The sequence below is a fragment of the Podarcis bocagei genome (genome assembly GCF_964188305.1).
Source record: "Podarcis bocagei genome assembly, chromosome: 16".
Taxonomy (NCBI): Eukaryota; Metazoa; Chordata; class Lepidosauria; order Squamata; family Lacertidae; genus Podarcis; species Podarcis bocagei.
In genome coordinates this window covers 17,903,078-17,930,112 of record NC_138142.1, presented here as the reverse complement: position 1 = coordinate 17,930,112, position 27,035 = coordinate 17,903,078, and the positions used below count along the sequence as shown (strand labels likewise).

Below are 27,035 nucleotides of genomic sequence, written 5' to 3'. Positions count from 1 at the left end.
GAAGACAAAACAGTCCCTTCTCACAGGCTCTCGATTCAGTAGGCATGTTACAAAAGGAAAAGGGATCGCGGAGGGAAGAGGAAAGCAAACGTCAGAGCAGCAGCTCCTTCACTGGTCCATAGATACAGCAAACTGTTGCCAATCCTTCCCTATGAGGAAGGGGTGCAGTTTCCCGGGTGGCAGATGGCAGGTGCCAGAGGCGAGTCTGCTTGAGTTCCGGTCCTAAAGTTGCGCATTCTAATCCAGATTCACGTGAAGCGCTGCAAACGTCAAGCGGGTCTGTTGCGCTACAGAAGGCTCGCGGTGGGCGTGGTCTCGCGGAGGGGCGAGTCTCCTTTAACCAATAAGGAAGCTGCCCGGTGGGCAACCAGAAGCGGTTGGGCGCGGCACCGGAGGGCGGTGTCCCCCCCAGCGTGCGCTCCAGCCAATGGAAGGGTGCGGTGGGCGTGGCCAGAGGACAACGGAGCCTATTTAAACTCGCCGGGGCTCTGGCACCGTCTTTTACAGCAGCCATGGCCGGGCGTTGCCGAACTTCCAAAGGCGCGTTGTTGGCGCTGCGCGCAGCCCAGTCCTTCGCCTTGCGGAGCTGTCCGCGTTCTGCCACGGCCGCTGCTCCGGCGCCGGCACCTGCGGAGCAGCCTTCGGCTGACCCTGCCCAGCCGCTTCCAACCTCATCCTCCGGAGCGCGCCACCAGCAGCCGCCGACTCCGTTGCCTCCGCCCCCCGCGGTGGACTTCGCGGACGCGCAAGAGGCTTTCCGGAGCAAGAGCAGCGGCGAGCTGGCCCGGGGGCTCCTGGTGCTCGGCCTCTGCTCGCTCGAGCCGCTGGTGGAGCACGGCGACAAGGTGAGGAGGCGGTCGAGCGGGGGGCGCCGCGCAGGATACGCGCTTCGTTGCTTTCGCTTTCCTTTCATCTCTTTACAGTATTATTCATTTCTTTCTCCGCTCTCTTTTAGTCAATTCCTTTCTTTTTCTCTTTCTTTCTCTTTCTCTCACCCTTTCCTTCCATTTCTGTTTCTTCTTTCTTTCTTTCTTTCTTTCCTTCTTTCTTTCCGTAGGAGCCAACTTCTAGGGACCGAGGTCCCTTCAGCCCCCCCCCCCAATTAAATATCTGAAGGGGCTGTGCGACCCCAAAGTTGGTGGGCATTGCCATTTAGCTAGTGTACATGTGCCACATCTTGTGATCGATTATACGGGGCGAGCCTTACCTGCTCCCCCCCCCCATATTTTATTCAAGTTGTCACCCCTGCTTCCTTCTCCATCTTTCGTTCCCTTTCTCTCCTTCCCATTGCCGGCCACTCTCCTTGTGTGTGATGCCTCTCACACAAAGGCTGTTGCCATGAGAACCTGCTTGCCCTTTGATGCTCCATAAGGAATGGTAGGGTAGAGGGTAGGGAGACCGACAGTAGGTGGCGCCAGAACCAATGGCAGGTAGAGCCCCCCTCGGGCTCCTTGTAAGTCAAAAGGAAGGTGGGGTGGTGGCAACAGCTGAGACTGGTGGGACAGCACCTGTATTTGCCCTACCAGAGCAGCCTCCAGTGGCAAGTGTGGTATAGTGGGAGACCAGGGTTCAATTCCCCACTTGACCATGAAGCTTAGGGTATCAGCCTTCCCCTGTCAGCATAACCTACCTCACAGGGTTGTTGTGAGGATAAAATGAGACGGGGAAGAACCATGTTTGCCACCTTGAGCTCCTTGGAGAAAAAGGTGGGATACAAATGCAATAAGACATGTCCCAAGTTGCCTTGTTAGAAGTGGGTAATGGGGAACAATAAAAACCCTGAATGTTGTAGGTTTATATTAAAATACATGTGTTTGTTCAAAGCATTTGCACCTTTCCTTTCAGTCACTGCCCCCACCCAACCCCACTGTGTGGCTTACAAATGCATAAAAGCTGTGCAGCCCCTTTCCCTAGGGTTTATGATCTAAAAAGTCATGACACAAAAAGAAAAGTGGATGGGGAGGACAGAGGAGCACATGCAGACAGGGGCAGCAAATTACTTGATTTCGCAATGTTATTTGGAAAAAAAGTCCTGAAAATGTATTTTTTTCTTCCTGAGCAGTTGTGAAGTAATGCTATCCGCTCTTCCCCTGACCCTATGGGCAAGAAAAAAAGCTAGATGGCTTGCATGTCTCTGTTTTTGTGAAAGTAAATGCTCGTGGAAGAAGCCAGCCCTGCTGTGGCTGCAGCCCCAATGACTCCTAGTACGCCTTCGGAAGCTTAGCAGGGCCCTTTTTTAGAGCAAAGTTGCCTTTCTGCTTCCTCCTCCATTTTAACCCCTTGACTCTGCATCCTACAGCTGATGAGCTTCAGCCGGAAGCTGTTGGGCCAGTGGCTCTTTGAGAAGCTGATGAAACTGACCTTCTATGGGCAGTTTGTGGCCGGCGAGGACCAAGAGGCCATCAAGCCTCTCATCCGGCGCTACAGTGCCTGCGGCGTGGGCTCCGTGCTGGACTACAGCGTGGAAGAGGACCTGACCACCGAGGAGGCCGAGAAGAAGGAACTGGAGTAAGTGAGAGGCTGCTTTTGTGGCAGAGTGTTTGTGTGTGGCTGGGCTCAAGCCACTTACTATGTTGCAACGGGAGCTTCCTTGGGCGTGTTGCATTGCATGAGAAGGAAATGTGAGAGGAAGGAGGCAGAGGGCAGGAACGCAGAGAGGTCTTGGCTTTGCATGAGAGAGGTGTGTGTGTCCTTGGTTGGGGGGAAGAAGTGGCTTATGTAATTTCCAAGTGTTGACTTGCTTGCAAGGGATAGGTCAGCTGCTTTGCTCTGTCACCTTTGCTGAAAGATAGGAGTGGTTTTGGCGGGTGGTTTCCCCAGCTGCAGGCAGCTGCAACGGGTTGAAACTAACCCCGCAGCAAGGAGGAGGACCGGTTTGGGGGGATGTTTAGCCGAAGACAGGCTGAGTGATGATGGAATCCAGGTGGTGTGCATGTTTGGGGCTGCCCAGGGGACAGTGCCGGAAGAGAGATCCACAAGACTACTATTTCAGCAATGTGCAACGGCCAAGTTCATACCTACCCCTTTCTTCCTGCTCCTTTTCCTGTGCGTTGTCTCTCTTGGCAAACTTATCTTCCTTGCAAGCGTATCTCGAGGCTTCAGGCAGGGTGGAGAGGGAATCAAATATGCTTTGTGTGGATTGTTTTTGGAAACACAAGCCGTGCCAAAGAGATGATTGACAGAAGAGCTTAAACCAGGGGTGTGCCGTAGCTCAGTGATACGACATCTGCTCTGTGCATAGAAAGTCTCCCGTTCAGTCCCCAGCGTCTCCAGGTTACAAGGCTAGACATGTCTCCTGCCTGAAACCTTGAAAGAGGGGCTGCTGGTCAGTGTAGGCAGTGCTGAGCTCAGTGGATGAGTAGTCTGTACGGTGGTACCTTGGTTCTCAAACTTAATCCATTCCGGGAGTCCGTTTGACTCCTGAAACTATTCGAAAACCAAGGCACGGCTTCCGAAAAGCGTTCACAAACCGGAACACTTCTGGGTTTGCGGTGTTCGGGAGTTGATTTGTTCGACAGCTAAGCCGTTCGAGAACCAAGGTACCACTGTATAGCGGGGGGGCGGGTAAGAGCACTTGCTTAGTGTGCAAGTTCAATCCTTGCCATTCTCAGGTATGTTTGCTCGGTGCCTGAAACTAGAGCACAGCTTTCCGTACTTTTCAGATGTGCATCATTTTGCAACACAGCAATTCGGTTTTCCTAGCAAACCGGAGCTTAAACTTACCCCTTTCCAGCCCCGAGAGGAGCGCAGGGAGTGTTTGCATGACATGGCTACATGCTGCAGCCGACACATAGTTTGGAAAGCTCTGGGCTGTCCCACAGAAGATGTTTTCTGATGCTCCCAGAGCAGAGGGCATAAACCAGTAGGTTCAAATGGCAAGATAGGAGGCTGTCGTTCGGGATATTTTTCTGGCACTCGGAGCTGTGTGGCAGTGGACTACCTCGGACTCTCCTATAAACAGAGAGGTCGGGTGGCCACCTGTCAGGGATTCTTCAGCTGTGGTTCCCGCCTTGCAGGGACTTGGGCTTGGGGTCTCTACCAGTTCTCTGAGGCTATGAACCCAGTTCCCATAGCTGTTTGGCAGGAGGCCATGGTGAAACCAAAGCTGCCTTTGCGTCACAAGGTGGATTGTTCTCTCTCTGCTTGGTACGCAATGTGCAACTTGGGGCTTGCCAAAAGGAGGGGAGGGAATCCAAACACTCGGGCAGCCTGATTGGATGGGGGCAAGCCTCCCCTTTCCTTTGGTCTGCTGATGGGAAGGCGGGTCCCTTATGCAAACAGAGCAGCTGCCTGTAACATGTGCAGAGGCTGCGTGAGAGCCCCTGCTGGGGAGCCTGTGGGGAGGGGAAAGGTTGCAGCTTTTGGGACATTTTGGTTTATGGGAAAGGCAAGTAAGAAGCAGCAGGAGAGGAGTTTATAAAATCATGCATGCCATGGAGGAAGTGGATAGAGAAAAGCTTTTTCTCCCCCTCTAGAACCTGGCCACCCGTAAGGAAGGTGAATCCTGGAATTGTAGAATTGGAAGGGACCCAGTGGGTCATCTAGTCCAACCCCCTGCAGTGCAGGAATCTTTCACCCAGTGTGGGCCTCGAACCCACAACCCTAAGATTTTGAGTGTCATGCTCTACCAGCTGAGCTATCCCAGATTCAGGACAAATAAAAGTAAGGACTTCTTAATGCGCTGCATAGTTGAGCTGCGGAACTCCCTGCCACAGGAGGCAGTGACGGCCACCAGCTTGTTGGCTTTAAGAGGATTGGACAAATTCAGGGAGGCTGAGGCAATTGATGGCTACTGTGTGCTGCTGCAGTTTTTAAAATGGGGCATGGCATGGAGAGCACATAGGGATATGTTTTTCTCCCTCTGTCCTTCCCATTCATCTCCACCTAAAATCCTTCCTGCTGGTCAGTATAGACCAGTGTTCCCCAAACTTTGGGCTCCAGCTGTTTTTTGACTACAGCTCCCATCATCCCTAGCTAGCAAGACCAGTGGTCAGGGATGACGGGAATTGTAGTCCAAAACCAGCTGCGGGCCCAAGTTAGGGAAAAACTGGTCTAGGCAATACTGAGACAGGCCAGTGATTTGTCACAGACTCACAGTATAAGGCTGCTTAGTGTCAGCTGCTGGGGAGTGAACCCAAGACGTTTTGTGTTCAGAGTTTGTGCTCTTTCACTAAACTGCTCCATGCTGCCTTCTTAAAGTTTGCTCTAAAATCTGCCTCCCTTCCTCTTCTCCCACCCTCCGAAATTCCCTTCTGCTTAGGTACAAGCTTATGAGCTCAGCCAGCCTCGCTAATCCTTGTCACAGGGGCAACCTTACAATAATGGAACAGGTCAGGTTTCTGCCGAGTGCTTGGGTTGCAAACTCCCTGTAAGGCAGGCTTCCATCCAGTGAACTTGAGTTCGCTGGTTCCTTTAACTCTTTCCTGCTGTTTCATAACTGCAGCCCCCTCCCACACTTCCTGTCGTTCTGGAATTCATTCTGCGGAGCGGAAAAGCTGGCTGCAAGCACATAAAATCTCAGCCACTTGGGAACTTTTGTGCTTGGGCAAGCAGGAGAAAAGTTAAATGGGGATGGGGAAGAGTTGTCATTTTGTTTGCAAAGCCTAGATGAGTGCATCCCTGACCATGCTTGATTTTAGTGGGCTGTATCTAGCATTCTCTGTCCACAAATTGCACTATGGGGAAGCAGCGTTTAGAAACTGCACGGAAGAGGAGTTCAGTGCACAAACTATGCAACAGCTGATTCTTATTGTGCAATCCTATAGCCTGGGCTATATGATTGCAACTCAAATGTAGCAGCTCAGAGCATACTAGATTTGCATGTTGCTGATGACCTTGGTTAGGCACTTGTGGCTTTCACTGACAGCAGCATGCTGGCTGCTCCCACGCAAAGCCCAGAGTGTGTAAAGCCTGCCTGCACCCTCCCATATGTGGCTTGGCTGGACTTGCTATTTGCAGTGACTCATCAGTCGCCTGGGGCGAGTCTGCAAAGAACAGGGGCGAGCACACTTCAGGCTTGCAGGATTTATTACATTATTGTTTCATTAGAACCACAAGGTCCTCCAAGCACAAGTGGATGAGAAGTGATCCACACCAGAGCTGTGCACCCAGTCCCATCGTGCAAAAATCCACTCCTGGATTTCCCACCAAGCTTTAGTAATCTCATCAGGCTAACTTAGAAAAGGGGTGAAGGAAGCCACCTTCTAATGTTCAGTAGGCTTTCGCCAGCCTAGCTCCCTCTGGATGCTGTCAGACTACAGTTCCCATCATCCCTGACCATCAGCCGTGCTGGCTGGGGCTGATGGGAACTGGAGTCCAACATCTGGAAGAGGCAATGGATTAGCTGGGGGAAGGGAGGCTGTGTTTAAACAACTGGGCGTCAGAAATCTGCTGCAAGCCACACAAAGGCCTACCGTTTGCCTGCCTCTGGTTGCTGAAATTGAGTTCATCTTTTCATTTCAGCTCCTGTACCTCTGCATTTGAGAAGGAGACTGGCAGTAAGTAAAGCAGCTTTCATGTCTCTTGTCCATTCGTGTTTGCCTTCTCTTCCTCCCCCTGCCAAGTGTCTTGATTCTCCAGATCGCTCCCCACTCCTCCCCCCCCCCCGGGTCTTCATTAATGTGAAATTTTCCCATGGCAGAAAAATGGAGCTACCTCGTTTTTGTATTTCCTTTGGGGTAGAGCAGGCATAGGCAAACTCGGCCCTCCAGCTGTTTTGGGACTACAACTCCCATCATCCCTAGCTAACATGACCAGTGGTCAGGGATGATGGGAATTGTAGTCTCAAAACATCTGGAGGAATCTCCTTTTAACTGGGTGTCCTGAAAGCCAACGAAAACCACACAGCCATTTTATTTACTAAAATAAAGGTCTATCTAGCTAGGTAGTATCTGCACTGATTGCCAGAGGCAGCCCCAGGACTTTTTGGCAAGTGGAGCAGCTATGCCGCCACCAAACGAAGGACTTTCATCTATTTAAAACAACTAACAACCCTAAGACTAAGGGGGGTGCTAAGAACGTATACCTCAAGTGTCAAGGAGGCCTAGAAAGGAACTGGTGCAGCTGTTTTCAAACAGGGAGTTATATGAGATCCAAATGGAACCCCAGTCTGTAATCCAGTGGCTGCATTTTGGACCAGCTGAAGTTTCCAAGTTGTCTTCAAGTGCAGCCCCACGTAGAGCGCATTGCAGTAGTCCACATGCTCTCACTTCCTGTCCTGTCTCTCTCTCTTCCCCCCACCCCAGAGCAAAGAGAAAAGCGCTACAGTGTGCACCGCAAGTTTGGCGACCGGCGGGACGGGGTCATCAGCGCCCGCACCTACTTCTACGCGGATGAAGCCAAATGCGACCGGCACATGGACACCTTCCTGCGATGCATCGAGGCCTCTGGTAGGCAGGATAAGCCCCTCTGGGAAACAGTAACATAATAAATCCTGCACTGACTCTTGCAGCAGCCTAGTTGGACAGCCAACGGGTTGCTTAGGGAGATGAGCCAGAAATCAAATTTGCTATATTATGGTGTAAACTCCACTTCATATCAGCCATGCTTGGGTACCCTTTTGAGAGCCAAGGAGTTGATTTTTTTCATATCACAGTAAACCGTGGTTTGCTCTTCCCAGTGAACAAGCAGTGTGTAAGCACACATAGCTGAATCACACCTACCTTGCACTAGGAGCACCAAACAAGTCCTGGTTTAGGATGTAGTGATCAGATGGGATTACTATGAGGAATTATAAAATATGCATCAAGCCATTGTGTCCGCAATGAAAGCATTGCATTGACTGGGTTCGATTCATTGACAATAGTTTCTGATCAAATCCCACAAGCTTCTGCATCTCTGATTTCTCTACACCTGACAGGCACGTATAAGCATTCTGAAACACAGGCCAGTTGCTTCATCAGGCATCCTCAGTACATAAAGATAGTAGGTTACTTTGATGTAGTTTGTTAATCTTAGGGCCAGGAAATAGTTTCACATGGAGGTGATAAAGATGCCTAATCTTTCCTGGCCATCCTTTCTCTCCTGTTTATTGCTGTTTATGACCTCCGTAGTTTCCTAAAAGCATTCCTCCTTGCTTCCTCTTTTATTTATTCAGAACTACATATGCGTGCTCAAGTAGGAAATAAGTTTCTTTGTAGTTAGAAGAATTTCTTCCAATCTGACTTTGTTCCACATGGGGTTTTTGAAATGCTCAGAGGAAATCTGATTGGTTCTTACAAACACTGTGTAAAAAGTTCTTTTGTGAATAAAATTATCTGGGCCAGGGGGTGGAGAGAGGGATTATTATTGGCACCCCCCCCCCCCAGAGTCTTGCTAGTCAAGCCTCGTGTGTATTCTGTTAATCAGAGTCCAATCCTTCCTTTGCTTTGGGAACGCCACATAGGAGGCATGCAAAAACCCAGAAGCTGATCCGCACGGATCAGCTGAGATGGCGTTGCCTGTGGTCGCTCCAGCTGCGGCTGCCATGGAGCCCCCAGAGGGTTGGCTAACGTTGAATGTGGCTCGCTGTCCACAAAACGGCTAGCCACCTTTGCAATAAACACAGCATCTTAGTAATTGTGATACACAAAGCAGCCCAATGTGATGTCGTGGCTAAAAGCAGCCGATATGGACTACCAGACTCTGGATTTTAATCTCTGCCTGGCCTGGCCTACCTCTTAGGGTTGTTGTGAGGACGAAATGCAGGCTACCACCCACAGGGTGCTGCCCGCGTCTTCATGGAGAAAGGGGCAGAGAGGGTGACCGTGCTTTGCCTTTCTTTGGCAGGTGGCAGTTCGGAAGATGGCTTTTCTGCCATTAAGTTGACCGCACTGGGGAGGCCTCAGTTCCTGGTAAGCAGAACCGACAAAATGTGCATGTGAAATTTTGCAGTTCCGATTTTTCCCCTGGAAAGGCCACGTTGCTGATGCCGGCATTTAACTGACACGCTCCTCTCTGTCCCTCCCTCTTCTGCTCCTTTTTCCAGCTGCAGTTCTCAGAGGTGCTGGTGAAATGGAGGCGATTTTTCCACCAGCTGGCCGCCGAGCAGGGCAAGGTGGGTCTGGCTGCCCTGGAGACCAAGCTGGAGGTGGAGAAGCTGCAGGTGAGTCTTCGTGCTCTAGTCCCTGGTGGGATGGTTGGGGGGAGCAGCGGGGGCTGATGGAGTTTCTTCCAGAGGACCCTGCCTCATTTCTCTGTGGACAAAACGGGGCTGAGATCAGGGGCAGCATTTGGGCTCCAAAATCCAGCCCTCGCTGCCTCTCCGGAAAGGTGCTAGGCCAGACTTCCCCCAGCCCTAGTGCCCTGCAGATGTTGTTGGACTACAACTCCCATCAGCCCCCAGGCAGCACAGCCATTTTGGACTACAGCTCCCAGCCAGTACTGTGCTTCTTCCATCAGCCCTGGCATCATGCAGCCATGTGAAGCTGTGGCTGGTGGGAGTTGTAGTGCAAGACATCCAGAGGGCTTCGGGTTGCAGAAAAGGCCTGTTCATGCTTGAACCTCTGATTCATTCATTTATTAGGTCAGTTGGTTAGAGTGTGGTGCTGATAACGCCAAGGTTGCAGGTTCGATCCCCGTATGGGACAGCCGTATTCCTGCCTTGCAGGGGGTTAGACTAGATGATCCTCAGGGTCCCCTCCATCTCTACAATTCTGTGATTCTATTGGCCGGGTTGATCAGGCAGCCCATCACTGGAGGATCCCAGGGCGGAGCGTGCAAGTGCCACATGGCAAATAACTGGGCACCAAGCAAAATACAATAAACATTCATTTTTTAAAAAGCCAAAGCATTTAAAACCCAAACGTTAAAAACGCTAAGAAAAAGCATGCGCATACACACACACACACACACACACACACACACACACACACACTTACCAGGTTTGTACACTTCACTGATTTTACAATCAATTTGACATTTCAAAACTTGACTTCCTTCCCCCTCTTTCTGCGGCTCCTTAAATTTATTTTTAATATCTTCTGCATATCCAAATTAACTTAATTTGCTCATTTATACAGTGGTGCCTCGCAAGACGAAATTAATTCGTTCTGCGAGTTTTTTTGCCTTTCGAAGCACGGTTTCCCATAGGAATGCATTGAACGGTTTTAAGAAAAAGGACGTTTTCATCTTGCGAAGCAAGCCCATAGGGAAATTCGTCTTGCGAAGCAACTCAAAAAACAAAAAACTCTTTCGTCTTGCGAGTTTTTCGTCTTGTGAGGCATTCGTCTTGCGAGGTACCACTGTACATCTTTAAATATATACTCTTATGAAACTGCAGGTTAATACAATAATCCTGCCAATGTTCTTATCTGTTTACAGTTTATCTGTAAACATTCAAAAACCATTTCCATTCTTCTATAAAAAGTTTGTTACCTTGATTTCTTATTCTTCCGGTAAGCTTCGCCATTTCTGCATATTCTATACGTTTTTGTATCCATTCTTCTTCCTTTGCTGCGATAAAGCATGCTCTCTTTGGCTTCAGACAAAGAGCAAACTTGAACCTGAAACAAGCTGAGGTCCCCTTACCCTAGAGTAGATGGATTATTGATGCCTTATTAGTTCCGGTAGCAAAATCATACCTCCACACGTAGAATCAGCATATCTCTGAAAACCTGATTGTGGGAGGGTGTGAGGAGTTTTTGGCCGTCATACGCCATCTGTAGTATTTTCCTGGAGGCGCCTGTTAGATAGAAACAAGAGCCTGAACTATAGTAAACCTTTGGGTGTGATTTGGCAGGGGGTTCATTCCTCTTCTGTAAAAGGAGCGGAGGGGGGAGGCAGGAGAGACTATTTCTGGAATTCACCGCTGGCTTTCACATTCCTGTCTTGGTGCGCAAAGCTGTGGTGAGTCTCTGATGAAAGAGGGAGCTCTTGTGGGGCTCAGGAGATCTGCAGCAAAACCCTTCCAGCTCTCTGCTTTATTCAAAGCCAACTTGGTTTTGAGAAGCTGTGTCTGTTCCCTGCTCGAAAGTCCACACCTACAAAGCCGCTCTTAGCACCATGTGTGAGGGAGAAGGTTTGAGGGGACGGTGAGGGGAGATAAATTTATGATGCAGGACTTGGGAGATGCTTGAATTGTTTCCACCCCAGCTGGTTGCTCAGTCAACCCACTGAAATTATCTTCAGTGGGTATCTGAGTAAGGCTGACATCAGATAGAACCTTGTAATTTTCAGAAGTGGTGCCTTGGTTTCGTTTTTCCTCCTCCCTCCTCAATCCTTTTTCCTTTTGTGTTGTGCCTCCCCCCCCCCCCCAAATATTCCTCTTTTTTAAAACAATTGCAAGCCCGATCATGGATCTTGTCAAGCTATTCTGGAATCCCTTTCAGGGAGCGATAAACAGCATAACAATGTCATAAATATTCATATCTAACCATTAAAATGGGTTCGTTTTGGTTTCTTGGCAGGAAGCACTGGCCAAGCTGGGGGTTGCCACTAAGGCGGAGAGTCAGCACTGGTTCACAGGCGAGAAGCTGGGCGTGTCAGGGTAAGCCCCCTCGCTTCTGAGTCCAAGGAACAAGACTATGGGGGGCAGCTTTGTAGAGCAGTGGCAAGGACAATGTACATGTTGGGGAATCGGTTGGGCTGTTTCTGGGGCAGTGGGAATGGCTGGCACGTCTGGGGATATTAACACAAAGGGGTTTTCGCTCCATAAGACGCACCAGACCATAAGACGCACCTAGTTTTTGGAGGAGGAAAACAAGAAAAAAAATATTCTGAATCTCAGAAGCCAGAACAACAAGAGGGATCGCTGTGCAGCGGTCCCTCTTGCTGTTCTGGCTTCTGGGATAGCTGCGCAGCCTGCATTCGCTCCATAAGACGCACAAACATTTCCCCTTACAGCGGTAACTCCGGTTACATATGCTTCAGGTTACAGACTCCGCTAACCCAGAAATAGTGCTTCAGGTTAAGAACTTTGCTTCAGGATAAGAACAGAAATCATGCTCCGGTGGCATGGCAGCAGCAGGAGGCCCCATTAGCTAAAGTGGTGCTTCAGGTTAAGAACAGTTTCAGGTTAAGAACGGACCTCTGGAATGAATTAAGTACTTAACCTGAGGTACCACTGTACTTTTTAGGAGGGAAAAAGTGAGTCTTATAGAGCAAAAAATACGGTAATATAGAACATGCAGAGTTTCTTTCTATCATGTGGTCCATCCAGCTCAATATTGTCAACACTGTCTAGCAGCAGCTCTCCAGGGTTTCATATAAGGAGTCTCGCCCAGCCCTACTGAGAGATTCCAGGAATTGAACCTGCGACCTTCTGCATGCAAAGTTCTGCCACTGAGCCATGGTCCCCATGTGGACTTCCAGGTGCTACCGGACACCAACTCCCATCTTCCCTGACTGTGTGCTATCAGTGCTGAAGTCCATCAACATGTCAGGGTCCCTATAATTCCCTACCCTTGAATTTTAGGCCTTGCTTTTCTAGTGAAAATAAAGCCCTATCACATATGATGAATTCCAGCTGCAAAAATCCAGAGCCTTCCTTCCTCGAGGGTGGATTTAGGCATCTTGGTGTCTGGGAAGGGCACATCCCTGCATGAGCTTCTGAGGTTGGGTGAAGCTCCTGTTCCCCATTCTGGCCGGGGTGGGTTGTAGCTCAGGAACAGAGCCACCGCCTTGCATGCAGAAGGTTGCAGGTTCTATCCCCAGGTAGGGCCGGAAGAGACTACTGCCTGAAAATCTCTCTGCACAGCCACTGCTGCCTGTCAGAGTGGACACTACCGAACTAGGTGGCCCCAATGGACTGACACTTAAGGTCCAGCTTCCTATGTCTTCAGAGAAGGACCATAACTTGGAGGTAGAGCATTGGTTTTGTGTGCAGAAGGTCTAGCAAAGACTCCCTGTGTGAAAATCTGGAGAGCTGCTGCCAGTCAGTGCGGGCGACACTTAGCTCGAGTGACCAATAGTGTGGCACTGAGGTCCAGCTCTGAGGGCCTTCTGGTGGCTCCCTCACTGCGAAAAGCGAAGTTGCAGGGAACTAGGCAGAGGGCCTTCTCAGTAGTGGCTCCTTCCCTGTGGAACACCCTCCCATCAAATGTCAAGGAAATAAACAACTATCTGACTTTTAGAAGACATCTGAAAGCAGCTCTGTTTAGGGAAGTTTTAATGTTTGATGAATTGTTGTACAGTGGTACCTCGGGTTAAGTACTTAATTCGTTCCGGAGGTCCGTTCTTAACCTGAAACTGTTCTTAACCTGAAGCACCACTTTAGCTAATGGGGCCTCCTGCTGCTGCCGCACCGCCAGAGCACAATTTCTGTTCTCATCCTGAAGCAAAGTTCTTAACCCGGGGTACTATTTCTGGGTTAGCGGAGTCTGTAACCTGAAGCGTATGTAACCCAAGGTACCACTGTATTTTAATATTTTGCTGGAAGCTGCCCAGAGTGACTGGGGCTGCCCAGTCAGATGGACTGCATGTAAATAATAAAATTATTGTTAAGTTACCTGCCTCTCAAAGCCTGGTCATGCAACAGTTCCATTCTCATTCTTCCCTTCACCCCCAGAACAGTGGACCTGCTCGACTGGAACAGCCTAATTGATTCCCGGACGGAGATCTCCAAACTCTTGCTTACTCCAAACATTAAGGTAAATGGCTTTGCAAGGAGGGGCAGGGGGGACATACATAGGTCCCTCAGGGTGCTGGAAAAAGTAACCCTTCCTGTCATCTTCTCCACTATCAAAATGAAAGCAGTGAGATCCTTGGGACACCTGAAATTATTGACAGAGTTTGAGCGTCTCCCGCTCTGAGGAAAGTTTGCAGTGTTTGGGAATTTTCCCAAACTTGGGTCTCCAGCTGTTTTTGAACTACAGTTCCCGTCATCCCTGACTACTGGTCCTGCTAGCTAGGGATGCTGGGAGTTGTAGTCCAAAAATAGCTGGAGACCCAAGTTTGGGAACAGCTGGTTTAGAGAAAAGGCAAGGAAGAGGCAGCATATAATTATGCATGGCACAGAGGAAGTGGATAGAGAAAAGGTTTTTCTGTGTTTTAATTTGTTTGAAGCCACCCAGAGTGGCTAGGGAAACCCAGTCAGATGGGAGGTATATAAATTATTATTTTGGACTTCAGCTTCTTTCACTCCTTATCATCATATGCCATAAGTGGCTGAGGCTTAATCCAAAGCAGCTGAGGACCAATTGGTTGGCCAAGCCTGCACTAGATCTGCCTATGCATGTTAACAGTCATCCTGTTTCTATATCACCAGCTGTGCCTTAATCTCTCCTCTCCAGCTGAGGGAAAAACCAGGTTGGGTAGCAGCTATCGGCAGCAGGGCTGATCCCAGAGCTGGTGCCTGGCTGGCGCCCTCTTTTGGCTGCAAAGCACATTAATCAGTTCCTTAAATAGGAAAGGGACCGCTGGCCATTAGGTCCAGTCGTGACCGACTCTGGGGTTGCGGCGCTCATCTCACTTTATTGGCCGAGGGAGCCGGCGTACAGCTTCCGGGTCATGAGGCCAGCATGACTAAGCCACTTCTGGTGAACCGGAGCAGCGCACGGAAACACCGTTTACCTTCCCGCCGAAGCGGTACCTATTTATCTACTTGCACTGGCATGCTTTCGAACTGCTAGGTTGGCAGGAGCAGGGACAGAGCAACAGGAGCTCACCCCGTCACAGGGATTCAAACCGCCGACCTTCTGATTGGCAAGCCCTAGGCTCTGTGGTCTAGATCACAGCGCCACCTGCATCCCTAATCAGTTGCTTAGTTGCTCTTTATTATTGCTATTGTCTTTGATATATTAATTGCCTTCTGATAACTTTACAAAGGCAAAAATGGCACATAGTTTGAAAGCAAGACAAAAACCCTAACAAGTTGAACACTTGTAGACCCATTTATTCAGCTGGGAAAATCCTGTTGGATCAAGTCTTCAGTTGCTTCTGGAAAGTGCAGCTAGTTATCCAATTACCTATGAGTTGTTAATAATAATAATATTAATAAAAATAAATGTATGTATGTATTATTTATATGCCACCCATCTAACTGGGTCCCCCAGCCACTCTGTGGCTTCCAGCAAATTACAAAACCACTTTTCTCTTTTATTTAGTACTACTACAGTGGTACCTTGGAAGGCAAATGGAATCCATTCTGGAAGTCCGTTCAACTTCCAAAACGTTCAAAAACTAAATCGCGGCTTCTGATTGGCTGCAGGAACCTCCTGCAGTCAATTAGAAGCCATGGAAGCCCCGTCAGACATTCGGGTTCCAAAAGAGCGTTCACAAACTTCAACAATCACTTCCAGGTTTGTGGCATTCAGGAGCCAAAACGTGTGAGTTCCAAGGAGTTCGGGATCCAAGGTACAACTGTGCTTAATATTTTATTGTTAATAATAATGCATACATACTGCTGTCTCACAATACATCAGGGTGGTGTACAGGATCGTAAAGATATTTAAAAGCAATGCAAAGCAGTACCAAAATTAAATTGGCTACTCAGGGGAGATTTTAAACAGCTGCATTAAAAAATCTTCAAGAGATGCGAGGAGTGTTCCTCTGCTAAGAGAGTGTTCCACAACACTGGACTGGCAAAACCAGATGCCCAACTTGTGGCCAAGACCAGCCAGGCCTCTGTAACACAGGAATCAGCTAGCTATGGTGCTCCAGATCATCTCCGTGATCAAGCTGGGATATACAAGGGTTCCTTAGGGTATCCTGGATCCAAAAAATTGTGCTATATGATTGCATCTTACGCTCATTTAACCTGAGCAATTTCAGCCCTGCACGGTTGAAATTGCACAGATTAATCCCATGCAAAGTAGAGCGCTTAAAAGCTCTTTTTGCACTGGGTTTTCCAGCGGTTTGAGTATATGTGTTTTCCCTTCCAGCGCTACAATTCTATGAATCCTGATACCTTTTAAAAAAAATCTATTTAGAACCTTGAGGATCTTAACTCAGTGACAGTGATTTGCTGCCATGTACAATCCTCTTTCTGTGGGTACAATGAGGGTCCCCTGCCCTCCCACACCCCTCCCCAAAAAAAATCTGCCCCACATCCTCAGTGTCTTCCTTTCTTCCAGACAGGGCAGCTGGAGCCACTTCTCTCTCGCTTCACTGAGGAGGAAGAGCGCCAAATGAAGCGAATGCTGCAAAGGATGGACGTTCTCGCCAAGGTAAGAATTTGGGGAGGGTTTTTAATCTTTTTCTTCTTCCTTGGTCTGCCAGAGAGAGAGGTGGGCTGTTTGGGTGAGGTGTAGAAGCAGGCGCCCATTAAAAATAGCACGTAGCCCACAAAAATGAAAAGATGAAGTTCCTGCCAAAGAAGCATGGATAGGTAAAGGCCTATGCTGAAATCAGCCAGGTTAACAGCTAGTGTGGTGTAGTGGTTAAGAGCGGTAGACTCGTATTCTGGTGAACCAAGTTCGCTTCCCCGTTCCTCCACATGCAGCTGCTGGGTGACCTTGGGCCAGTCACACTTCTCTGAAGTCTCTCAGCCCCACTCACCTCACAGAGTGTTTGTTGTGGGGGAGGAAGGGAAAGGAGAATGTTAGCCTCTTTGAGACTCCTTCGGGTAGTGATAAAGCCGGATATCAAATCCAAACTCTTCTAAAATAAGAGAACTTAACAGCGATTGCTTTATGGAAGAATTGAAGCCTTTTTCGGACTGTTTGAATATTACAGGATGGTGAATTCACGAGCAGGATTTGAACTAGGGGCGACAGAAGGAATGAGAGATTGTTGTGTTGTTGTTACGATATAAAAGAGGAAAGATAGGATGCAGTAAGCAGGAGGAATATAAAAAAAAAACTTGGAAAAGGAAAAAGGAAAGAAAATATGATGTCTGTGTGAAGTTTTTGGAAATTTAATTATACATACATACACACACACATCTATCAATCTACAGTGGTACCTCGGGTTACATACGCTTCAGGTTACAGACGCTTCAGGTTACAGACTCCGCTAACCCAGAAAATAGTACCTTGGGTTAAGAACTTTGCTTCAGGATGAGAACAGAAATCATGCTCCAGTAGCGCGGCGGCAGCAGGAGGCCCCATTAGCTAAAGTGGTGCTTCAGGTTAAGAACAGTTTCAGGTTAAGAACAGACCTCCAGAATGAATTAAGTTCTTAACCCATGGTACCACTGTATTTATCTATCTAATAGCATGTGGCCCCAGAAGTTCGCTCAGAAGGGGAATGCAGCCCCGGGCCAGAAAGGTTCCACCATCTCTTATCTAGACAGTGGCTTTAGTTAGGTAGCAGAAAAACAACCTCTGGCGATGTCCTCTGTGCCTCTGTGACTCACTCCACCGCCTTGTTTGCTTCCAGAAAGCCGTAGAGACGGGTGTGAGGCTGATGGTGGATGCTGAGCAGACCTACTTCCAGCCAGCCATCAGCCGCCTCACCCTGGAGATGCAGCGGAAGTTCAACCAGGAGAGAGCCTCCGTCTTCAACACCTACCAGTGCTACTTGAAGGTGAGGCACCATCCCGGGAGTGGGTTCAAGAGAGCTTGCTCTTGCACACAACGGGGGTGGGGGTGGGCATCCTCAGGATCCGTGCAAGGTTGCGGCTGATGCAGGAGATTCTGTGCGGCAGACCCTGAAATTCTGGAGAGCCGCTGCCAGTCTGTGTAGGCGACACTAGGGTAGAGGGACCCAATGGCCTGACTCAATTTAAAGGAGCTTTGTTCTTTGATTGGGAACCATGAGGACCAGAATCTTAGCTCAGTGGTTGAGCACCTGCTTTGCATGCAGATGGTCCCGGGTTCAAACCCCAGCCTGAAACCTTGGGAGAGCTGCTGCCAGTCAGTGTGGGTAATACTGAGTATACTGGTTGTAGGCAACGTGGTTGGTCTGACTCAACGCCAGGCATCTTCTCTGTGTTGCCTCCCTGTGAGCAGGATGCTTACGACACGGTGACGGTGGACGTGGAGCTCTCACGCCGGGAAGCATGGCACTTTGGTGCCAAGCTGGTGAGAGGCGCCTACATGGAGCAGGAGCGCAGCCGGGCAGCCGAAGTGGGCTATGAGGATCCAATCAATCCGACTTACCAAGCGACCAGCGAGATGTACCACAGGTGGGCCTGTTGCTCAGTGGCAGAGGATTTGCCATTCCAGTGCTCGCTTTCCTCTTCCCTCCCCAATCCTTTTTCCTTTTATGCTTTGCTTATTATTTTGTTCATTCCCCACTGGCATCTCCAGCTGAATCTGGGCATATCATCTGCCTGAAACCCCAGAGAGCTGCTGCTAATCAGTGTAGACAGTATGGAGCTAGATGGATCTGAGTCAGTATAAGGCAGTTTCCTATTTGATTCAGCTCTTTTTTGAACCATATGGACTAGAATCTTATTTTTAGGGAAAGGGCTGAGGCTCAGCAGTAGAGCACCAACTTTGCATGCAGTTCAGTCTCAAATGGCACCTCCAGGTCGGGCTGGGAATGTCTCCTCCCTGTAGCTTTGGAGAGCCACTGCCAGCCAGTGCAGGCAGCACTGAACTAGATGTACCCCAGCGGTCTGAATCAGTGGAATTGCAGCTTCTGGTGTTCCTGTGGTGTGCATCTTCAGATTTTTGAAAGCCACTGGAGGGAAAAGGCAGGCTCAGTAGCAATGGCATGATTACCTATCTCCTCTTCCGGGGGGGTTGGACTAGATGACCCTTGGGGTTCCCTTCCAACTCCACAATACTGTGATTCCTTGCAGATGCCTGGATTACATCCTCGAGGAGATCCGGCACAGCCGTAAGGCCAACGTGATGGTGGCTTCCCACAACAAAGACACAGTCAAGTTCACACTTCGCAGGTACTGGGGATTGGGGGACACACACACATTGTAGCCCCTGTGCCTCTTGGCAGCTGGGAGCCTCCCAGGCCAGCAAAGCCTCTTGAAGGGGCAACATTTTGCATAGACCGTAATTTGCCCCTCTTCCCTTATGCAGGATGGCAGATCTTGGAATCCACCCTTCAGAGAACAAGATCTACTTTGGGCAGCTCCTGGGCATGTGTGACCAAATCACCTTCCCTCTTGGTAAGTGAGCATGTGTGTATTCACGGACCCCCTCACCCCCCCCCCCAAGTTAGAGAACTGTCACTGTGAACCAAGGGTTCCCCTAAACCAGAGCTTTCTTTCAGCCAGAACTCGCCAGAACTGAGTTCCGGCACCTTTCAGATGGATGCCACTGCCATTATTTCTACATTACAGTCATACCTCGGAAGTCGAACAGAATCCGTTCCAGAAGTCTGTTCGACTTCCAAGATGTTCGAAAACCAAGTCACGGCTTCTGATTGGCTGCAGAAAGTTCCTGCAGCCAATCAGAAGCCCCGTCAGACATTCGGCTTCCAAAAGAACGTTCGAAAACCGGAACACTCACTTCCGGGTTTTGATCGTTCAGGAGCCGGAACGTTCGACTCCCAAGGGGTTCAGGAGCCGAGGTATGACTGTATTTCTTGTAGATCATCATTTCTGGCAGATCAGCTTCTTCTTTGAATTGTACTGTGAAAACTTCAATACAGTGGTACCTTGGGTTAAGTACTTAATTCGTTCCGGAGGTCCATTCTTAACCTGAAGCACCACTTTAGCTAATGGGGCCTCCTGCTGCCGCCACGCCACCGGAGCACGTTTCTGTTCTCATCCTAAAGCAAAGTTCTTAACCTGAATCACTATTTCTGGGTTAGCGGAGTCTGTAACCTGAAGCGTATGTAACCTGAGGTACCACTGTATACATATTTTTTCTCCAAGAAATGGAGGGAAAGAGTAAAATACCAACTTTAAAAAAAAAATTAAGGGTTCACATAGCTACAGACACTAACCTTTTAAACCCCTGATGCCCAGCTTGTGGGGCAAAAGTCTGGCCGGCCTGATGAGGCTCGCAGGACACCAATTCCACACCCTTGCCTTAAGCATAGAACGCAGCGTTCCTGAAGCTCTGTTTGCCCTCGAATCTGTTCATTCAGCACCACAGATGGGCCTGTACGGAGTCTTGTGCCTGCACCAACTCCCATTCTTTTGTTCTTCAGGTCAGGCGGGGTACCCTGTGTACAAGTACGTTCCTTACGGGCCCGTCAACGAAGTCCTCCCTTACCTTTCCCGGAGAGCCCAGGAGAATCAAGGCTTCATGGCAAGAGCCAAGGAGGAGCAAGACCTGCTCTGGATGGAGCTGAAGAGGCGGTTGTTCGCGGGAACCCTTCTCTCGGCCCCAGCTTTACTGTAGACTTGCCTTCCGGGTCCCACTTCCTTGGGGAGGTGGGTATGGGTAGAACCGTTGGTGCAAAGGTGCAAAGAAGGCTTGAAAGCATCCAATGCCATTTTGCCGTTCTTTAAAAAAACCAAAGTGACTGTGCTGTCCCAGTTGGCAGTGGACATTACAGCAGTCCGGGTGTGTTGTTTGCTGGGATTGTACATAAGAGGAGCGGGTGAACCTTGTAGTTCCCCCTTGCCATGCAAGAATTGAAGTTTCTGTTCCGGCACCAAGGTGCCCTGCCTTTCACCATTTGATGGATTGCGAGTGTTTACGTGTATGTGGGAATGTAGGGAGATAGAAAGGATCACCTCTGAGCACCACTCGCCACTTCTGGGTTAACCCTCGGCTCTGTAGCACCTAAGATGGAGATGGCTGTCGCTCAATAAAATTAACTCGACTAAAGTTTCTTTGGTCTGTTGCGATGTTAATGTTATGGGCGTTGGTGGGGAAAGGACTCCCAGCCCTCCTGAATGTGAGCCCAGGCTTTGACAGGGCTGGTGTGCAAATCCAGTCTCTGACACACACCCCTGTCTCCATGCCTCTGTACAGCAGTTCCAGAGCATGGGCAGAAAGCAGCAGAATAGCTGGATGCGTGGAATGCAATTCCTGTGCTGAGTTCAAAGAGGCACACACAAAGGCAGCAGAATTCATCAGTAATAGTTTAGGTAAAAGGTAAAGGACCCCTGGATGGTTAAGTCCAGTCAAAAGCGACTATGGGGTTACGGCGCTCATCTCACTTTCAGACCGAGGGAGCTGGCGTTTGTCCACAGACAGCTTTCTAAGTCATGTGGCCAACAGGACTAAACCACTTCTGGCGCAACGGAACACCATGATGGAAACACCATTTATGTTCCTGCCGCAGTGGTGCCTATTTATCTACTTACACTGGTGTGCTTTCAAACTGCTAGGTTGGCAGGAGCTGGGACGGAGCAACGGGAGCTCACACCATCACGGGGATTCAAACCACTGACCTTCTGATCGGCAAGCCCAAGAGGCTCAGTGGTTTAGACCACAGCGCCACCCACATCCCTATAGTAATAGTCTTATTACTATAAGCGTAAAAGGTCTTACTGGATCTCCCCAAAACCCACAAAACCTCAACTCAAGAGTGCACCCTGCTACAAAAGCAAAACACAATAGACATAGAAAAGAATACAGAACTGCTCAGTGGTAGATTGATTACCTTGCCTCTGAGCATTGACCTTGAGTCTCACAGACTAAGCAGATAAACAATAGCTGCAAGCATTTTTTGAGAAAGTTTTGCATCCATAAAACTCACAAACCTTGACAGGTTTATCCCAGGAGAACCATGGCGATCGGTGGCGACTAGTCACAGTGACTATATTCTGCCTGCACTGTCAGTGGCAGTAAAGTCTGGATGGGAATCTCAAGTGGAGAAACCACTGTTGAACTTATGGACATAAGAGACTGCTGGACCAGACCAATGGCTCATTTAGTCCAGCGTCCTATTCTCACAGTGGCCAAGCAGATCCCTGTGGGAAACCCACAAGCAAGACTTGAGTCAACTGTGTCTCTTCCCTGCTCCTGCAGTTTCCAGCAACTGGTATGCAGAAGCATTGCTGCCTCGCAGCTGTTTTGCTTGCAGGAGTTCTATAATAGGCTTCTGGCTGGCTGCTCTGAGAACAGGATGCTGAACTGAACAGACCTCCTTTGCCCTAATCCAGCAAGGCTTTTCTGATATGCTTATGGGGACGGGTTCAGCCTGGGCCTCTTACTCCTGCCGGCAGGTCTCTCTCCCACCCATTGCCTCTCTGAGGCCTCTGGCACACTGAGCGAGCTTCCAGATTTCCAAGCAGGGTGAGGTTGGCTTAATATTGCAAACAAGTCATTGGCAACAGTTGTGCTTACCCCATCAGAAATGGGATAAATGTGAATGGGGAGGCATGCTGAAATATCAGTTTGCACTTTGATGCCATTGTGGGGAAGCTGCAAAATAAAAACACTTGTGCCGTGTGCCATGGCTGCATCCTGTGGGAGTGAGTTCCATAGTTTCACTAGGTGGTGTGTGAAGTACTTTGTTTTGCCTGTTCCACTGTTGAGCTTCCTTGAATGCTCCTGAGTTCTTGGTATCCAATATGCTGGTATTTGCCAACATATGAACACACAAACACAACACCTGACAGGGAGAGAGAAGTACTCAAAGGACAAGCAGAATACTGAGAAATTGAGGAGCCAGACTGGTTAATTCTCAGGCTAGAAGCTGGGATACCAGAGTTTGAATCCCACTTGGCCATGAAACTCAATAGATGACTTTGGGCCAATCGCTCACTCTCAACCTATCCTACCTCGCAGGATTGGTGTGAGCATAAAATAGGGGTAAAGGACCCCTGTCAAAGGTGACTATGGGGTTGCAGCGCTCATCTCACTTTCAGGCCAAGGGAGCTGGTGTTTGTCGACAGACAGCTTTCCGGGTTATGTGGCCAGCAGGACTAAGCCGCTTCTGGCACAACGGGACACTGTGATGAGTGCCAGAGTGCACTGAAATGCTATTTACCTTCCCGCCGCAGTGGCACCTATTTATCTACTTGCACTGGTGTGCTTTCAAACTACTAGGTTGCCAGGAGCTGATCGGCAAGCCCAAGAGGCTCAGTGGTTTAGACCACAGCGTCACCCGCATCCCATATAAAATGGGGAGGTGGAAGCCTATACCAGCTTGAGTTCCTTGCAGGAAAAGGTAGGATATGAATGGAATGAATGAATGAATGAATGGGAAGAGGGGATGGAACAGTGTGACTGGAAACCACTCCATGCTGCAACCCTTTTGTTTCAAGCTATGCCTGTTTGCATATGAATGTGAACTTCCACTTATGCAACCAAAAGTACCCAACCACTAGAGAGGTACTGACGGTGGCGTTATACACAAGGTAAATTACCAAAAATGTATAGAAAAATGGGGAAAACCATGCTAAGAGCTCCCTAAGATCTCAACAGCATGGAATGACAGCTGACTTGAGAGGTGGGGGGACAGATTGGGGAGAGGGAGGGTAGGATGGAAGGGGGGGGACAGGAGCACAGGGATTTGGGATTGCATTTGATCCAGCCCTCAATTAATGGTATATGTGTTGTGCCGATGGAATGCCGTTGCACAAGGGGAAACCAAAAGGCATAACCAAAGATGGATGCAGAAGAAGCTCCTGCTCTTGCAGCTGTTGTGTTGGATTCCTTTCTTCTGCAGCTATTAAACCCTGCCATCCCCTAACGCAAGGACTCTTGCACTACCGGACAGAATGTGGGCTATGGCTCAGCATTCTCATTTAACACTTTTAACATAAAGTGTCTAAAATTTTCTACAGCGTTGTGCACGTAGAAGACAACAATCCCTGCCTGCAAGCTCACTATGGAAGAGACATAATACAAGAGGAAAAGGAGATGTGAAGGGAAGAGGAAAGTGATTGTTGGAGCAGATACTGCTCCTTGGTTGTTGGATGAGGGCTGGCATGGCCTCTCCCGCACCATGGTCTTAAAACATCAGCCAGAGTATTGCAAAGTATCGGAACTGAAACATTACAAATGAAAGTGGTATGCAATGAAGATCCCTATTTGAAGCAGCCTAACTTAACGGGAAAGCGAAATCTCTCAAAGCATTTCATTTTTTAAAAGTTACAAATCTTGTCCACTAGAGGGCAGAGGAGATCAAGCGTGTTCCAATTTTCTTGTACGGCGATCATAAATGGTTTGCGTGACGACATCAGCAAGACTTGAAAAAGCTCTGCACCGTTCACAGTGCCAACGAGAGTCCTGTGTGTGGACCAGGCGCAGCCAACATAGAGCCTTCCAGATGTTTTGGACTACAACTCCCATCATACCTGGTTATTGGCTGGTGAAAGAGGCATTCCACAACATCTGGAGGATGCTATGTTGGCTATCCATCACATAGACATTACTTAGCTATATGGACCAGTGGAGAGTTGCTGCAGACCCTTGGTCCATTTTGCTTAGTATTGTCTACACTGACTGGCAGCAGCTCTCCAGGGTTTCAGGTGGTCTCTCCCAGCCCTACCCAGAGACGCCAGGGATTGAACCTAGGACCAGATGCCATACCACTGAGCTATATGCAGTATAGCACAACTCCCTGCAGCAGAGATTGATTGTTTTACACACACACACGCACACGCACACACACACACACACACACATCCTTCTGCCATTACATGAGCAGTGGGGAATCTGTGGCCCTATACGTGCTGCTGGACTCAACCTTGCAGCATCCCTAACTGTCAGGGATTGGGCAGAGGAGGAATGGTACAGACCACCTGCCCAGCTTGACCCTTTCAGAGAAGAAGACAGTTCAGAATTAAAACAGGGGTTTGAGGGAGATCACAGCTCAGATAAGGGGGGAAAGCTGTAATGGGAGACAAGGGAGAAGAAGCACCAGATGGGGAACAGCTGACGGACAGTGTCTTTAGAAAGCATTCCAGACCCCCCCCCCTCCCAGAACCCGGCAAGCATTGAAAGTAGGAGAGCAAAGGGCTCAGAGGCAAAGGGCACTTCTCAGCACCCATAGTGATGACGCATGAAGAGAGAGAGGGAGTTAGTGGAGACTCACTCAGGGCTATGCCATTATTTCCAAGAGACTGCATTTCCAAGCCTCTCTCTGTGAATATTTAATAAGAAGCAGCTGGTAAGAACTTTTGCTTGTCTTATCCGTTCCTGGCGACCTGCCGTGGGGGTTGGATCCACTGCCACCTGACACTAACCATTAGTCATGCTGGCTGGGGCTGATGGAGGCTTGGGTCCATTGGCACCTGAAAGAAGCACGCAAGCTGGCTGATGTTGAAAGAGGAACCAGACAATACTCAACAGGGAGCCAGTTCAAAGTTCATCCTACGATTGGGACACGAGGCTTGGTGGTCTCGCCAGTGAGCGCTGCCTTGTGGCAGGGCCATTTTGGTGGCGGTTCCCTAGTTGTGGAATGCCCTCCCTAGTGAGCTGCTCCTGTTGCCATCACTACAGTGGTACCTTGGGTTAAGAACTTAATTCGTTCCAGAGGTCCGTTCTTAACCTGAAACGGTTCTTAACCTGAGGTGCGCTTTCGCTAATGGGGCCTCCTGTTGCTGCTGTGCCGCTGGCATGTGATTTCTGTTCTTATCCTGGGGCAAAGTTCTTAACCTGGAGCAACCACTTCCTGGTTAGCGGAGTTTGTAACCCGAAGCATCTGTAACCCAAGGCACCACTGTATTCAGTTTTCAGTTTCCTGTCACCTTCGTTTAAGAAGGATACAATGGTACCTTGGGTTATATATGCTTCAGGTTACAGACTCCACTAACCCAGAAATAGTGCTTCAGGTTAAGAACTTTGCATCAGGATAAGAACAGAAATCAGGTTCCGGCGGCACGGCAGCAGCAGGAGGCCCCATTAGCTAAAGTGGTACTTCAGGTTAAGAACAGTTTCAGGTTAAGAACGGACCTCTGGAACGAATTAAGTACTTAACCCAAGGTACCACTGTATTGGCAACCTAGAATGTGCAGAGAAAGGTGACCAAGATGATAATAGTGCCTGGAAATCAAGCCTTATGAGGAATGGTTGAAGAAGTTGGATATATTTAGCTTGGAGGAGACTGAGGGGTGATATGAAAGCCATCTTCAAATATCTAAAGCATGGGTAGGCAAACTAAGGCCCGGGGGCCGGATCCGGCCCAATCGCCTTCTAAATCCAGCCCACGGACTGTCTGGGAATCAGCGTGTTTTTACATGAGCAGAATGTGTCCTTTTATTTAACATGCATCTGTGGGTTATTTGTGGGGCGTAGGATTTCGTTCATTTTTTCCTTTCAAAATATATTCCGGCCCCCCACAAGGTCTGAGGGACAGTGGACCGGCCCCCTGCTGAAAAACTTTGCTGACCCCTGATCTAAAGGGTTGTCCCATGGAAGATGGAGCGAACTTGTTTTCTCCTGCTCCAGAGGGGAGGACCTGAACTAATGGATTCAAATGACAGGAAATGAGATTCTGACACTTTCTGAAGAACTTTCTGAGGGTAAGAGCTGTTTGACCATGGAAAGGATACCCTTGGAAGAGAGTGGACTCTCCTTCGCTGGAGGTTTTTAAAAAGACATTGGATGGCCATCTATCAGGGCTTATTTAGCTGTGATTGGGGGGGGCTGGACTAGATGACCCTTGGCACCCCTTCCAGCTCTAGGAGGAGTATGAAAGCATTCATCTCTACCCAGGTGCATTTAGTGGCTGAAGAATCCTGCTCTCTGAACAGAAGCATCCTACCACTTCTTGCATGCAAGAGGATGCCACAGGTGCAAATGACTGAAAAGCTGGTATGACTGTATCAAGTTCATCAGTTTTGCTGAATCAATTAAACTGAAGAGTTTTAATTGGATTTTCATTCAACGAAACCAGTTGCTACTGTATGAAATTTCATTGCGTTATTCTCTTCCTTCGTGCAAACTGCTATCCTGAATAATGCTTTTTATAGGGTAGCGGGCACCGGGGATGAATTTATGGAATCGAGTGAGGAGGTGGCCGGAACCACTGGCGGTGAATCAAACCGTGCGATCCTAAACTAGGTAGTTTAAGCCTGCGCTTGGGCCTTCCCCCCCCCCTGCCCCCCACACCAGGACGCCCCCACACCAGGGGAATCAACTTGAATAAAAGATTGGAGGGGGGAGTAAGCCCCACCCTGTATAATCGATCACAAGACGTGGCGCGCACACACAATTTGAATGGCAATGCCTATTAGTTGGGGGGGGCTAGGAGTTGGCTCCTATGCACCCCACTGAAGACCCCCAAATAAGGACCCCCACCGCAGCCATCTCCTTCGGAGCTGCAGCCGTCCAGCCAGGACCAGCAGCAGCAGCCTCCGTCCCTGGATCTCCTTCCCTCTCTCTCCGCCGCCGGAGCGCCTGACCCGGGAGGAGGGAGAA

The 27,035-nt window shown here is 49.2% G+C and overlaps 1 protein-coding gene across 1 annotated transcript; it reads left to right on the top strand.

The window, feature by feature from the left end:
* The first annotated feature begins 492 nt into the window (after positions 1-492).
* On the top strand, positions 493-20,543 carry PRODH (proline dehydrogenase 1). The gene is made up of 14 exons (XM_081174987.1): positions 493-845; positions 2,300-2,508; positions 6,463-6,497; positions 7,245-7,388; positions 8,767-8,831; positions 8,966-9,082; positions 11,385-11,464; positions 13,484-13,565; positions 15,990-16,082; positions 17,236-17,382; positions 17,808-17,983; positions 18,605-18,703; positions 18,840-18,928; positions 19,918-20,543. Exons 1-14 carry the CDS (start codon positions 513-515, stop codon positions 20,109-20,111), a joined length of 1,863 nt encoding a protein of 620 aa, XP_081031113.1. The 5' UTR covers positions 493-512; the 3' UTR covers positions 20,112-20,543.
* The last annotated feature ends 6,492 nt before the right edge of the window (positions 20,544-27,035 follow it).